General features: G+C 39.4%; 1 protein-coding gene across 2 annotated transcripts; it reads right to left on the reverse strand.

Annotated features, from left to right (window-relative positions):
- Positions 1 to 2,963: 2,963 nt before the first annotated feature.
- On the reverse strand, positions 2,964 to 4,905 carry TCEAL4 (transcription elongation factor A like 4). Of its 2 annotated transcripts, none has more exons than XM_045817702.1 (3): positions 4,785 to 4,905; positions 4,151 to 4,217; positions 2,964 to 3,821 (listed from the first exon to the last, which is right to left on the reverse strand). In XM_045817702.1, exon 3 carries the CDS (start codon positions 3,797 to 3,799, stop codon positions 3,149 to 3,151), a length of 651 nt encoding a protein of 216 aa, XP_045673658.1. In that variant the 5' UTR covers positions 3,800 to 3,821; positions 4,151 to 4,217; positions 4,785 to 4,905; the 3' UTR covers positions 2,964 to 3,148. The 2 variants fall into 2 exon arrangements, with proteins under 2 accessions (XP_045673658.1, XP_045673659.1); XM_045817703.1 differs by having other exon boundaries at positions 2,964 to 3,825.
- Positions 4,906 to 16,391: the final 11,486 nt, after the last annotated feature.

Below are 16,391 nucleotides of genomic sequence, written 5' to 3' on the forward strand. Positions count from 1 at the left end.
TAAAACATATACAGATTAGAATGGAGGAAACAAAACTGTCCCTATTTGCAGATGACATGATCGTCTATGTAGAAAATGCCTAAACATTGACAAGCTCTGGGTCCCAAGGTGGCAGGATGTAAGGTTAATACACAGAAGTCAACTACTGTTCTATACACCAGCAGTGAACAATTTGAAAATGAAATTAAAAAATATGGTTTATAACAATATTCCTAAAATGCAGAATGTAACAAAAGAATGTATTACAAATATGAAACAACCTTACTGAGAGGGATGGGGGAATAAGGGGCTGACATAACTTTGGAAATGGGTAAAGACCAAAGGCAAACTTTTCTCTGTATATAAATACAAATATACATACATATATACACATAGATTATTATATACCCATATATTTCCTTGCTCTGTCAACTCAGAGGGCGTAGAAGCAATGACATCCAAATAGTAATGAGTACACCAAGCACCCAGATTCTGGTTTTTAATACCATTCTCCAACCAAAGGTACCAGGGATCACTGGAGAAATCGCTGATTCTAGAACTTGGGCAGGAAATATACAAGACTGGAGCATCTTATAGTACCTGCCAGAAATAAAGTGTGAAGCACACGTACACAGAATAATGGGGGTATGTCAAATACTGGTGGATACAAAAGTCAACTGAAGGAGCTCCCAATGACCAAAGTCAGAACAACTAGAGCAATGAAAACAAAAAAGTAGTAGATTATAATATAAAGTATAAAACAAATGAATCCATGCTGATAGAATACATTAATGAAAGGGGGAGAAGTCAAATACTTTGTGCAGAATTCCAAATACTGTATTTTGCCATGCATAATGCACATCCATAGGTTTGATGCACATTATATATGGAATAATTATACCCATGTATAATGTGCATCCTTATTTTTCCCTCAAAAATTTTGGCAAAAAGTGTGCATTATACACGGCAAATACAGTACATTTTGTAGACACTCTGCCCTCAAAGAGGTGTAATACTCCACTCCTTAAGTGTGGACTGTGCATAGTGACTTTCTTCCAAAGAGTATAGTATGGACAGGGAGATATAAGAGTAACTTTACCATGGAGAATCCTGGCAAACACTACTTCAGCTAGGTGAACAAAATTAACATCAACAGTGATAATACTCATAATATGTACTGTTTATGTTTACATGATGTGATGAGAATTGCACTTTACATCTGTGGTCCTCTTCTTAAAAGCACTTGATCCCTGTGTAATCACAAGAAAAAACAAACAAGCAGACCAAAACTGAGGGACATTATACAAAATACCTAACCAGTACTTCTCAAGGGTGTCAAGGGCATCGAAAACAGGGAGTCTGAGAAATTGTCACAGGCAAGAGGAGCCTAAGGGGACATGATGACTAAATATAAGGTGGTGTTCTAGATGGGATCATGGAACAGAAAAAGGACATTTGGGAAAAACAGGAAATTTGAATAAAGTATGTACTTTGAGCTCTGGCTGGTGTGACTCAGTGGATTGAGCACCAGCCTCTGAACCAAGGATCGCCAGTTTGGTTCCCTGTCAGGGCACATGCCTGGGTTGTGGGTTCAGTCCCTGGATGGGGAGTGTGCAAGATGCAACCAACTGATGTTTCTCTTGCACACTGATGGTTCTCTCCCTCTCAGGAATTAAATAAATAACATCTTTTAAAAATATGTACATTCATAAATAATAATGTATCAATTAGTTCACTGTGGCAAATGTACCATAACTCAAATGTTAAAGGGGATATTGAGTATGGGGTTCACAGACCTCCATACCATTTTAGCAATCATTCTGTAAATCTACAACTATCCTAAAATAAATTTATTTTAAAATTTTAATAAAATTTTAAAAATAAAAATAAACTTACTTTATCAACTTATAAAAATATAAGCCAATAAAAGGCTAATGAAAAACAGGGGGTGGGATGAGGGTGGGAATTGCATGGGCCTGTTGAAATGGTAAGGCAGGGCCTGAAAGAAATTTCTTGGGAGACAACTTCTTCTAACATAAAAAGTCAGCAGACAAGAGATTAATAGAATAAAATAGCACAGCACCTGGTTACTCCGATTTTTCTCCTGGCTCTATGTCCAGTATCCAAATCCAGTGGAGATGGCTATATGCACACACACACATAAGCCAACAAAAAACTTGGAAAGGAGTATTTTGTACACCTTTATAAAATATTAATGCCCAAGTGGTAGTTGGTTTACCACCCGCCGGTGTTAAGGTTAGCTTTACTGCAGGCAGAGAATTCCCCAACCTTCTGGTGAGACACTGTGTTGCTTTAGTTCATCGTGGTCTCCAGCCCAGCAGTAATATGAGCTGTAGGAGGGTATAGGGCACATGAGAAAAGGCACAGTGCCCAAAAGATACGGCATTACTCAGGAAAGAGTGGTGCCTTCTTCTCAGCTGTCTGGACTTATTCCTGGATACAAGTGGATCCTCTCTCAGTCCTCTCCCAAACTTCAAAAACAGGGAAAAGTCAGGGGTGCTGATACTGCTGAGGAGAGGGTAGTAGCCAGCCCAATATAACTTACACACTCAGTATCTCATCTATCTTCTCCATGGTCCTGGAAAGCAAGTTTTATTCACAATTCACAGATGACAAGGCTGTTCCTTACAGCAATGTACCTGTAACAAACTGTCTGGTTGATTCCTCCACAATTTCAAGTCCCAGAAATAATGTATTACTTATCATTTCACATCCTGACAACAGGAATTTTAAGTGTCTCCACAGCCTTCATAAACTCACTGAACTGTTCATTTGATTGTTTGGTATTGTTTTCCTATTTTCATCTTTCATTATTTTCGTGATAAAAGTAATATAAATAAAAGTATTACCCACAAAGAACCACTGTTAATCTTTTAGTAGACACAGCGTTTAGAGTTTTTTCTGTATTTATATCACTAGGTAAATATCTTTGCAGTTTTATAAAAATGGACTGATGCTATATATATGGTTCTGCAAACTGTTTTCTTTTTAATTTTACAATGCACCATAAACATTATTCCATGCAATGGATGAAAATCTGCTACTGAAACATAGAGGGCTGCAGTTGGATAATGAGAATGACAACTAAAGCAAAGTATTATTAGCATATGGTTAAAGCCCTGTGCCTGGCAAATGCCTACTATGGGCACTATACAAAAGGAATGTCTTCAAAGCCCCTTTGTGGGGCCCTACAGCCACCCCTTAGTTCCCTTGGGCCCCTTGGGTGGAAAGGGTCCTGTAAACTTTTCTGCATCCACATAAACCCCCCCAATTTCTGTCTGGTTTTCTTTACCTCATCCTCTACCCTAGCCATCTCATCAAATTCTCTTATCATCTCCTCATTGCTCAAATGCATATCGTGTATGGCCTCTTTGTATTCCTTGAGGCACTGAGCCAGACCCTTGTTGGTTTTTCTTTTGGCTTTCCTGGGTACATCATCCCCAGCTGGGCGCTTTCCTGCAGCTCTTGGTTCGATGGCTGGTTTCCCTTCTTCTTTGGGCTTTCCCTCACTCTCAGGTTTCCCTTCTTCTTTTGATTTTCCCTCAACCTCTGGTTTCCCGTGGCCCTCTGACTTTCCCTCTTCTTCTGGCTTTCCCTCCTTCTCTGGTTTTTCCTTATCCTCTAGTATTTCCTCATCTTCTGTCTTTTCCTTGTTTTCTATCTTTCCCTCATTTTCTAACGTTTCCTTGTTTTCCAGAGCATGCATTACTTCTGGCTTCCCTGCATTCTGAGGCTGCTCGTTTTCCATGTTTTCTTGGATCTCTGGCATTCCTTCATTTTCACTGTAGAGTTTTTCCATGTTGAGACGTCCCCTCCTTTTCCTGTCTTGAGGAAGGGGTGGGGGGAAGAGGAGACACAAAGGAGATAAGGGAGACTGAGGGCTTGGGGGTAGAATGCAGGTCTGGATAGCACTGGCATGTTGCCCCTTGTCAGAGTTCCCCTGACCTGGCCCACCCTTTCCCCACCATTCCTCCCACAAACGTGAGCCAACCATTTCTCTGGCAAGCCCTGCCATTTTCTGTTTGCTTGGTGGAGTGTGTGTAAATGTGTTGGGAGGTGGGCAGTGGGGCCCCAAATTTTGCTGGGGCAGTGCCCTCCACATTCCCCACACCTCTGGGTCTCTGTCGAGGCACAGCCCTCCTTCACTCACCTGCGGGAATTTTGGAGAGGTTCCTTCTTTTCTAGCTTAGCAGAGTGCTGAGAACAGACACGCAGACCTGCAGTCACACAGGAAACAGGAGCTGGGCGTTCGGTGGATGCAGAGGGACTCCGATCCCTTTCCTGAATCGCAGCCCTACTCACCCAAGGTTTTCCTCCCCCACCTCCTTCGTCCTCCGCCCCCCAGACGCCATTTCTTTTCTCGCCTCCGGCGCCAGATCAGGACATTTTCCACACTAATTTTGGATCTCTGTGTCGCCTCCCCACCCTTGAGGTCATTTTTTTTTTCTCTACACACAGGGTAGGAGAGGGGGGTTATCTCCACTGTCTCACTGCTGAGGAGCCCCACAGCTCACCATCTCCGGCTCCAAAATGGACGGAAGTTCGCGAGGAGAATGTTCAGAGAAAGGGGGCTTGGGTACTCTGGGGTGTCCGCCTTCCCCACCCTCCGCCCTGTCGGTCGGTCGCTGGCTCCTCCTTAGTCATTTCCCCACCGCCAACTCTATCTATACTGCAACTGTCTTCCCTCGACCCTGACCTCATCCCCAACCTTTTTCCTTCCCGTGCCCATTCCTTCTAGCCCATTCCAATGTTCCAGAGGCAGCGACAAAAGCCCTCACACTGACCTGAAAGAACCTGGAGCAACAATTAGGAGCCTGTAAACAGCTTAGGGTCCGATCGCAGCTAAGGTAGGCTGGACCCAGACTGGTGGCCACATCTGCGCCCAGGAGGTCACGTGAGCTTACGTAACTGGGGTCACACCCAGTCACAACTCCGCCCACTAGCGGGCATATGTCAGCCACACTCTGTTTCTGGCAGATCCCCGTTCACCTCTCTGGGCCATTTTGTCCTTTACCTCTTCTTGAGAAGCTGGTCAAAAAATGAATTTTATAAAAACCGTATAGACGCTTTATTCTTCAATACGTTGGACAGTCCAGGGGAGGAGTCTTGACAATGTTTCTCTTAAATTCTATTGAAAGAACATAGGCCAATCCCATGAAATAGTATAAATGTGAACTTTAATATTGTACAAATAGTAGGATGTTGCATTTAGAAAAAAGTATTTCCCTCAAAATGAAATGCTCCTTTTTTTCTGACATGCACAAATTTTCTAAGGAGTTAGTATTTAAATCTAAATGAAAGTATATTTGAAGCAGAATAAAAGAGTGATTGAATATAACACAGACAATGATCAGACCATATCTGACAATAGAACTGTGATCCACAAGTTCTGCAGCAAGCAACTCAGGAAGCCAAACCACAGCCTCTGCTTCAAACTTCAGGATTCGATCAATGACTGCAGTCAACACAGTCATATGAAATAGCTTTCTTACAGTTAGCATTCTTCCAATTTCCCACTGCCAACAACCTCCAATCAGGCCTGAAGTCTTCCCTGCTTTCATTCTAAAGCTTTCCCATTCCACTATCTGACTTTAAGTCTCTGCCAAATCCAAGTGATAGTAGCTGACTCTCTTGCTATAAGATGTCTTGGATAAGTAACCTCTGTTTCTCCATAGGCTTTTTTTGTGTGGAAGGCCTTTTAAAAATATAATAACAAAGAGATGAACATGTAAGGAAAATAGTGATAGCTTTAATTACATGAAACTGTGGGCTAGAGTTGTTGAGGGATTGGGAAACACATGCACTCTTCCCGGCCCTTGTTGAGTGTATTGGTAAAATTTTTCTGAAGGGCAATTTTATATAGTGTTTAAAAATAAAAATAAAAATACTTCATACTTTGGCTCAGTAATTCTACTTCTAATATTTACCCAGGTAGATAATTTAGAACTTGTAAAATATAATCTTATGTTTTAAAATATTTTATGTTTTAAAATTCCCATAACAATTGTTTATTATACATTTATTCTTTGCTGGAACTAAGGTTATAGGAATGATTCTATAGGCTTTGTTTATAATGGAAAAAATGGAACATCACAATTGTCCATCAGTATACATTTATTTACATAATCTTCTTAATACATTTGTTTACACTAATTATTTTTGGATGCTTGGTTTAGAAAAATGATCTTTTTTTATGTTAGGTGCTCAATACACAATAAATATAATTATTAACTATCCATAATCCCAAATTACTCTGGGTGGTGGGATACAATGTATAACCACAGGATGTGGTATTGCTCTCTAGAGAATGTCATCTATGTGCCAGATACTGTGCTATCTACATGATCTTAGCTGGTATGGATTTCACATTTCAAGGCAGCAGAATGATTTATAAAGCTACAATCTTAACTCAGTTTAGTACTGCTATAAGTGTAGTAAGAGGAATAAAACAGAGCCCACTAACATCCCCAAATATAAAAGGGCTTAATACATGGTAAAGAAGAATTTATGATAAGTTGTAAAAAATAGGTTATTACAAAAATTATATTTATTATGTTAGTTAAATAGTTAAAGGAAAGTAACCTTATTTTCTGATATACCCTGAAATTCTTTTCAGAGTAAACAAGAAAAATGAAATAAAAGGGCATCCATGTTGGAAGGAAGGAAATAAAACTATCTTTATTTGCAGGTGATCTGGTTTTGTATACAGAAAATCCCAAGGAATATACCAAAGAACTATGAGAACTAACAAGTTCAGTAATATATTAGAAAAACTATTAAAATTATTGAAAAAATTAAAGAATAACTAAATAAATTGAAAGACAGCCTATGTTCATAATAACAAAACTTAAGATTGTGAAGATGGGCAGTATTTCCCAAACTGATCTACAGACTCAACATAGTCTCTATGAAAATCTCAGCTGTCTTCTTAAGCCCTGGCTGGCGTAGCTCAGTGGATGGAGCGCGGGCTGGGAACCAAAGTGTCCCAGGTTCGATTCCCAGCCAGGGTACATGCCTGGGTTGCAGGCCATAACCCCCAGCAACCGCACATTGATGTTTCTCTCTCTCTCTCTCTCTCTCTCTCTCTCTCTCTCTCTCCCTTCCCTCTCTAAAAATAAATAAATAAAATCTTTAAAAAAAAAAAAAAGAAAATCTCAGCTGTCTTCTTTGCAGAAATTGACAAACTGATCCCAAAATTCATATGAAAAAGCAAGGAACTCAGTAGACAATCTTGGAAAAGATCATATTTAGGGGCCTCACACTTCCAGATTTTAAAACTTCTTATAAAGCTACAGGAATCAAGATGGTATAGTAATGGCATAAGGACATATAGACCAATGGAATAGAGTTGAAAGTCTAGATAAACCCTTATGTATACAGTCAACTGATTTTCAACCAGAGTGCCAAGAAAATCCAATAGTGAAAGAATAGTTCTTTCAAAAATGATGCTGAGACAACTAGTTATCCACATACCAAAAATTTTATTTAGACCCCCACATCATCCCATATACAAAATTTAACTCAAAATAAATCCAAGTCCTAAATGTAAGAGCTAAACCTCTTAAGCTCTTAGAGGAAAATATATGTGAAATTCATTACCTTGGATTAGGCAATCATTTCTTAGTTAGGACACCAAAAGCTCAAGCAACAAAAGAACTATAGGTAAACAGGACTTCACCAAAATGCAAAACTTTTGTGATTTAAAGAACACCATGAAGAAAGTGAAAAAACAATCCTTAGAATAGGAGAAAAATTTTGAAAGTAATGTATCTGAGAAGGGACTTATATCTGGAATATAGAGAGAACTCTTACTGCCTCGACCTGAGCGAGGAGGAGGTCCCTGAGAGGGGGTGATGGAAGATTAAGAAAGACACAGACACAGATAGTTTAAGGAAAAGTGGGGACCAGGTGGGATATCATCCTCTGATGGAGAGACAATGACCCTGAACATGGTCTCCTTGTTTATTTTCTAAGAGTTAGTTGGGTAAAGCTCAAGGATGTTTCACAGGCTCAGAGAAAAACTGCAGGCATAGTTGCTCTGTTTCCAGGCTATCTAAATGATAAATATTTCTTCTGCAAAAGTTATAGTTGCATTCAGCTGAAGCTTGTGGTTAACTATTTAACTATCTCCTTCTTAACCCCTGTGGGTTCTGGCTGTAGAACACCAGCCTTCACCATCCTCCACATCTTACAACTCAATTTTTTAAAAATCCAAATAACCTGATTTAAAAATGGGCAAAGGCACTTACAAAATAAGTCATGTAATGCATAGCATAAGAAACATAGTCAATAGTACCATAATAACTTTGTATGCTGACAGATTATTACTAGAGTTATCATGCTGATCACTTCATAAGGTATATACATGCCTAATCACTATGTTGTACACCTGAAACTAATATAATATTGTATGTCAGCTATAATTTAAAAATAAATTTTAAGAAAATGGGTAAAGGATCTGAATGATATTTCTACAAAGAATATGCATATGGTCAATAAGCATGATGTTCAACATCACTAGCCACCAGGGAAATGCAAATCAAAACTACAATGAGATACCACTTTATATACTTAGGATATATATAATCAAAAGGACAGATGCTCTGGCTGGGTAGCTCAGTTGGTTGGAGCCTCATCCTGATGCACCAAGGTTGTGGGGTTTGATCTAAGATCATGGCACATACAAGAATCAACCAATGAATGTGAAAGTTTTCTCTCTCCCTTCATTTCTGTCTCTGCTTCTCTAAAAGTCAATTTTAAAAACTTTAAAAAAGGACAGACAATAACAGGTGTTGGTAAATATATGGAAAACTTGGAGCCATTACACAGTGATGGTGGGTATGTCAAATAGTACAGCCACTGTGGAAAACAGCCTGTGTCGTAGTTTCTCAAAATGTTAAACATTGAGTTACCGTATGACTTGACATTTTCCCTTTTAGGTTTTTCCACAAAAGAAATAAAAAATATGTCCATAAGGGAAATGAAAAAAAATCTCCATATGAAAACTTGTATCCAAATATTGTCGGTGGCATTATTCATAATAATTAAAAATGGAAATATCCCAAATGTCCATCATGTGATCAGTGGATCAATAAATAGTATATTCATGGCCATGGCTGGCTGACTTGGTTGGACTATTGCCTTGTGTACCAAAATGTTGCAGGTTGACCCCCAGTTAGGGCACATATCTAGGTTGTGGGTTCAATTCCTGGGCAGAACATGTATGGCAGGCAACCAACCTGTATTTCTCTCTCACATCAACATCTCTCTCTCTTTCCTCTTCCTCTCTCTCTAAAATCAATAAACATATCCTTAGGTAAGGATTAAGTAAATAAATAAATGGCCCTGGCTGGTGTGGATCAGTGGGTTGAGCGCTGGCCTGAGAACAGAGGAGTCACTGGTTCAATTTTCAGTCGGGACACATGCCTGGGTTTCAGGCCAGGCCCCCAGTAGGAAGCATGTGAAGGGCAACCACACATTGATGTTTCTCTCCCTCTCTTTCTCTTTACCTTCCCTCTCTCTAAAAATAAATAAATAAAATCTTTTTAAAAATCACCTTAAAAATAAATAAAAACAAAATAGTATATCCATGAAATGGAATATTATTTGGCAATAAAAATGGAATGAAGATCTGATACATTCTAAAACATGGATGAACCTGATAACACTGTGTTAAGTGAAAGAAGTCATTCACAAAAGACCATTTATGGTATGATTCCATTAATATGAAATATCTACAATAGGCATATCCATAGAGACAAAGTAGATAAGTAGTTTCCTAAAGCTCAGGGGGAAGATAGGGTGAAATGGGTGGTGACTGCCAATGGGTATAAAGTTTCTTTTGGAAGTGATAAAAATATTCTAAGGTTGGCACAACCTGTGGTGATGGTGGCACAACTGTAAATAACTAAAAACCATTGAAGGGGGACTTCCAGCCAAGATGGAAGCATAGGTAGATACATGTTGCCTTCTCAAACAACCAAAACAAGGACAACAACAGATTTAATAACAAAAAAACAACCAGAACTGCCAGAAAATCGAACTGTATGAAATTCCAACAACCAAGGAGTTAAAGAAGAAACATTCATCCAGACCGGTAGGACGGGTGAAGATGGGTAGCCAGGGTGGAGAGTACTTGAAGTAAGGCAGTGGCTGGAGGACTGGGGCAGGTGAGGCAGCAGCTGGTGGACCTGGCCATCCCACATTTTTGTGCAAATAAATTGGAAGGAACAACGGGGAAGTAAGATAGACCACACAACCAAGGGTTCCAGCATGGGGGAATAAAGCCTCAAAACCTCTAATTGTGAAAACCTGTAGGGGTTGTGGTGGTGGGAGAAACTCCCAGCCTCACAGGAGAGTTGGGAGAGACCCACAGGGGCCTAGAACATGCACAAACCCACCCACCCAGGAGTCAGCACCAGAAGGACCCAATTTGCTTGTGGGTAGTGGAGGAAGTGACTGAAAGCCAGCTGAGAGCTGAGCAAGGGACATTGTTCTCTCTCAACCCCCTCCCCCACATACAGCACCACAAAGCAGCAACCTGGGTTGCCCTGCCCTGATGAATACCTAAGGCTCTGCCCCTTACTAAGTAATAGGTGTGCCGAGACAAAAATTATGGCCCAAATGAAAGAATAGAACTAAGCAATGAAAAGATAGCCAACCTGTCAGATGGAGAGTTTAAAACACTGGTAACCAGGATGCTCACAGAAATGGTTGAGTATGGACACAAAATAGAGGAAGAAGTGAAGACTATGAAAAGTGAAATAAAGGAAAATGTACAGGGAACCAACAGTGACAGGAAGGAAGCCGGGACTCAAATCAACCATTTGGAGCAGAAGGAAGAAATAAACATTCAACCAGAGCAAAATGAAGAAACAAGAATTCAAAAAAAAAATGAAGAGAGGCTTAAAAACCACTGGGACACCTTTAAACGTTCCAACGTCCATATCATAGGGGTACTAGAAGGGAGAGAAGAAGAGCAAGAAATTGAAAACTTATTTGAAAAAAATAATGAAGGAGAACTTCCCTAGTCTGGCAAAGGAAATAGACTTCCAGGAAGTCCAGGAAGCTCAGAAAGTTCCAAAAAATTTAGACCCAAGGAAACACACACCAAGGCACATCATAATTACAATACCCAAGATTAAAGATAAGGAGAGAATCTTGAAAGCAGCAAGAGAAAAGGAGAAAATTACCTACAAAGGAGTTCCCATAAGACTACTAGATGATATCTCCAAAAAAATCTTGCAAGAAGAGGCTGAAAAGAAGTATTCAAGGTCATGAAAGGCAAGGGCCTACATCCAAAGTTACTCCATCCAGCAAATAGTTACTCTATCCAGCAAAGTTACTCTATCCTATCATTTAGAAAGGGAGGGCAGATAAAATGCTTCCCAGATAAGATCAAGTTAAAAAAGTTCATCATCACCAAGCCCTTATTATGTGAAATGTTAAAGGGACTTATCTAAGAAAAAGATGATAAAAAATATGAACATTAAAATGATACAAACCCACAGCTATCAACAACTGAACCTAAAACAAAACAAAAATAAAAACAAACTAAGCAAGCAACTAGAATAGGAACAGAATCACAGTAATGGTGATCACATGGAGGGTTATTAGCAAGAAGGAGAAAGGGGGAGAATGGAGGAAAAGGTACAGAGAATAAGGAGTATAACTGGCAGGTACAAAATAGACAGGGGCAGGTTAAGAATAGTATATAAAATGGAGAAGCCAAAGAACTCATACATATGACTCATGGACATGAACTGAGGTGGGGGAATGCTGGTGGGAGGGATAGTGCAGAGTGGAGGGGAATAAAGGGGAGAAAACAAAGGACATCTGTAATAGCATAATCAATAAAATATATATATAAAACAAAAAACACAAATGAAATAAAACAAAAACAATTTAATTGTGAACTCTAAATAGATGAATTATAGTGTATGGCAAGTATATGTCAATAAAGCTGTTTTTAAAAATCTGTCATAATTTTATGATTTCAATGTATTTTATTATATAGATTTGGTATACAACAAATTGAAATAAGATCACTTTTTGTCTAGTAAATATATTTTTGTATTTATATCTTGGCACACTTGTCTGGTCATTTTCTCTGGATTTATTCTGAGAAACTGAATTGACAGATCAAAGGTTATAAAAATTTTAAGGTTTTTTGACCCGTATAGCTAAAATTAACTATGTTAATTTTAAAATTTTTAGAAAAAAAACAAAAACCTATAATGTAGAAAGTTGATTTGTATGTTGTGTATGCTTATTTCTTATATACTATTTGTATATTTAATGGAGTTATACCATAGATACTGTTCTGCTACTTGATTCTTCCACTTCAAAGTTTATCTTCAACACATTCCTATGTCAGAACAGATAGAATTACCTTATACATTTTAATTGTTGCATATTATTTTATTTAAATTTATCATAATTTATTTAAGCAAACCCTCACTGATTAACAACAACCCTCCAATGAATATCTATCTATATGAAGATTACATTATTTATTCACCTGAGGACAGATTTAACTTCCAAAATGATATGTCCTATTCCACATGTGACCTTGCTGCTATTCTCATTGATAAATGTATACTGTTTTTTTCCTTTGTGATGCGTGTTCACTGGCCTGCAGTGAGCACAGAATGCTGCGGATGGCTCGTCAAAACATGAGAAAAACATACACAGAGACAACCAGGTCCTGTGGGGAAGTAGGGACACAATGGCCACTCTCTCTAGTGGGGAGTGCCTCATTTCCATTCCCAAGCAGGTTTTTATTAAGAATACAGACTTAGTTTGTGGATTCACAGTCTGGCAGAAAAGATAAAAAGAAATACATGACTTTCAAAGATGCTGACAGAACCCCACTGTGATTCTAGGCAAAGTTTGGAGTTTTATCATTTGAAAGGACTACAGGGCTCAAAGGGCTAGTTTTGGTTTCCTGTCTGTGCCTTCAAATTCTAATCTAATAACATCCTCCAGCAAACAGATCTCACAGGATCTTGCATATTCTATGTCCCAGACCTGATTACCCTGGGGGTCCGCCGTCTCTGGTCTGGGCTGCACCACCCCTGCTATTTCTTCAGGCCTGAGTCAAGCAGAGGAGACTAAGGCAGCCAGGAGACTTGGATTTCTCACATCTAAGAACAAGGACTCAGGCTTTGACAAAGCCAAGGGGGCAGGAGTTGATGTCGATCACCCCTTCATTTCCACAGCCCCTGAGTCTCTTCTCAGAGGCCTCCTTGTGATCATGCCTGTCTTAGATGATTCCCTCTGTGGGAAATCTTACCCGTCATTGGCTAACTGATCAAGCCTAGGAGGTCAGGCACAGAACAAGCATCGTTCGTGCCAGGGGAATAAGTTTTGTCTCCTTAGTGTCTCTTGGTCCGGAGGTCTTTCACTCAGCCTAAGTCATGGGGGGTTACAGCTTCCTGAGACCAGGCAGGGAGGTCCCCAGCACCTTTGAATCTGAGAGGGCTTGTGACTAGATCAAGAGAGTACAGTGGAAATCATTTTGACTTCTAAAAGTAGGTCAGAAAACACCGGAAAGCACCTGCCTGGTACTTCTGAGATGCTCACTCTGGGGGAATCAGCCATCATGTAACAATTCTGCCTAACCTGAGACCACCATGCTAGAAAGGCCATGTGTAATCTCTCTGGTTGACAGGTCCACCTGAGTTCTAACCCAACAGCCATTAGCAACTGCTAGCCTTGTGAATGAGCCCTCTTGGAGATCCACCTCAGTACAGCTTTCAGATGGCTGTGTCCCAGCTGAAATCTGACCTCAACATCATGAGAGACCTCAAAGAGGAACTTAGCAGCTAAATGCATCCTGAACATACATGATTATTTTAAGTCGTTAACTTGTGGAGTAATTTGTTATGCAGAAATAGTAACCAGAACAACCTGTATAAAAGGTTATGATAATACTAGGAGTAAAGGAAGTTGTAAACAGTGTACAAAGCCTAAAATGTTTACTATCTGGTACTCTACAGAAGAATATAGTTAGCACATGTCTTATACCAAAGGGAACAACTAAATATCCACACCACCACAATCATCAGCATTAAGATATTATGTTGAATGACAACTAATACAGCTGCATAGCAGGATATAGGTACCATTCCATTCATTGAGGGGGAGTAACTTTTTATTTAATATGATTTTTCTAGTGCTGGAAGCCCATAATATAAAAGTTTATACTGGTGTGGTGGGAAGAGTCTATGATTCAGATTTGGCACTTATTTTTAAAAATATTTAAGCTCTTTTAGACCCAGTTAGTTTGCCCATCTGTGAAACTGGAAAATGGCTAACGGCCACATACTGGCAATATCAAGTGTTGACAAGGATATAGAATAACTGGAACCCACATATATACTCTAGGTGGAATTGTAAATTGATACAATCACTTTGGAAAACTGTCACTATATACTAAGGCTAAACATTCTTGTATGTTATGACTCAGTAGTTGCACCGCTGGTGTATTTCAACAGAAATGAATCCTTGTGCCCACCAAAATACATGAACAGGACTGATTATTAGGCTCAAAACTTAAAGCAACACAAATGCCCATCAGCAGAAAAAGTGTTATAGTCCTATAATGCATTGCAATAGAGAAATGAAAATGAACAAACTATAGCTACAAACAACAACATGGATAAATATCACAAATTAATGCTGCTACTTACATTGTAATTACTGCCTCTCCCTCCTGCCTACAAAAGCCCATACCATGTATTCACAAATAGGGACATGTTTGAGGCCACAAGAAAGAATTTGGGGCATGGGCAAAGCAAAAACAGTTCCTGGAACTTAACCTGATGTCTGACATCACCAGCTATTTGAGTTTAAGGGAAAAACATGCTTTCAAATTTTAATTTGAATTAATTAATTACCCACATGGAGATTGAGATGGGTGAAGCAAATTAAGAATGAATTAGCTTTTATTTTAAAGCATTTCCTGTCAAGCAGTTAATGCAGAGAAGCACAGTTTCTATAAGTCACTGATAGGTTTAATACTATGGACCAAGCATTAGTGTGAGATCCAGGAAATCATCTGGGTCCTGGTTTCAGTCAACTATGTGGCCTTGGGTAATACCCTTTACCTTTCTGAGAAGTTCTCATCTCGGATAGAATTCACTATGGCAGTCCAATTATTTAAACAAAAACAGTAATTATGAATCCTATGCTTTTATGAATCCTATGCTTTTATATACCTGCTAAAAAGGACTCCTTTTGGTTTAATTTGGCTCAAATTCATAACCAAAGCCTAGCTGCCATTGTTTACAGAGGTCCTTTATGCACACTGCTTTACAGTGAAAAGCCACAGACTCAGCTGCCAAACCTCCTGCATTGTGCTCCTGCCCTCCAAGTTGATCATTATAAGGAAGCTCCTGGGCTTAAAATTTGACCAGCAGGACCAAGACTTTCCTCATCCAATTGGAGTTGTGGAACTATCCTCATTTGAATCTTTACCAACCTATCAGAACCATTTTATTCAGACCAATCAGGACATTGCTTTTTGGACCAATCAAACTGTGAGGATTTGGAGTCCTCATTTGTGTAGAAATGGAACAATCAGAGACAAGTGGTGGGAACTCTCTATATAAGTTAGCTTACTCTCTGTCTTATTGGAGCACACTTTTCAGTTTCCATGGGAGACTGTGTTTCCCTGGCTGGAGCTCTGATATCAAAGCTGAAGCTGCAACACAAAAGTGGAGCTGGAATACCAGAGCTGTAACACCTATGTGGCCTTGCTTGTGGGCCTCATCCAGGCCACCTTGCCCAAGTTGTTTCATAGTCATGCTGTATAATTTAGCTGTATCACTATTGAGCTGTTTGCATTAAATGAAGTCTTTCTTCCCTCACCACACCCAAAATTGGGTATGTCTATTGGCTTTGAATTGGAAATGGTTACCTTCAGTTGACACTTCATTAAAACAAAATCCCCAGTGTTGCATGACAAAATACCTGGTCAAACATGCCCACCCCAAGTTATATGGTCTTCAGCTAATTTCAACTCCCAACAGCAGATGTTCACCTTCACCTCTGTATAGGAAGACTTTGAAGGAAGACTAAGTGGCATTAAGGACAGGTTTCATGATCTCAGAAGCATTCTGCAACAGCAGATGCCATTAGAGGTAGGACTGGCCTTGCTACAATCCTCAGATGGACACTAGGCAACAATACAAGAACTAGACTGATGACCTGGTAGAGGGAAGTACAGGTGCTCTCATGCTCCACTCATGACTGCCAGTGATCTTAGATTTGCTTTTAAAGTCCCTAATAAAAAGGTAATACAATAAATGGCCACTTTTTCCAATTTCTTCCTCCCCAACTTCACACATTCTTTTCTCAACCAGGAATGATAGGCCATGATCACAGAG

This window comes from Phyllostomus hastatus, unplaced genomic scaffold (assembly GCF_019186645.2).
Source record: "Phyllostomus hastatus isolate PE091 unplaced genomic scaffold, TTU_PhHast_1.1 phas_scaffold_28, whole genome shotgun sequence".
In the NCBI taxonomy this organism is placed as follows: domain Eukaryota; kingdom Metazoa; phylum Chordata; class Mammalia; order Chiroptera; family Phyllostomidae; genus Phyllostomus; species Phyllostomus hastatus.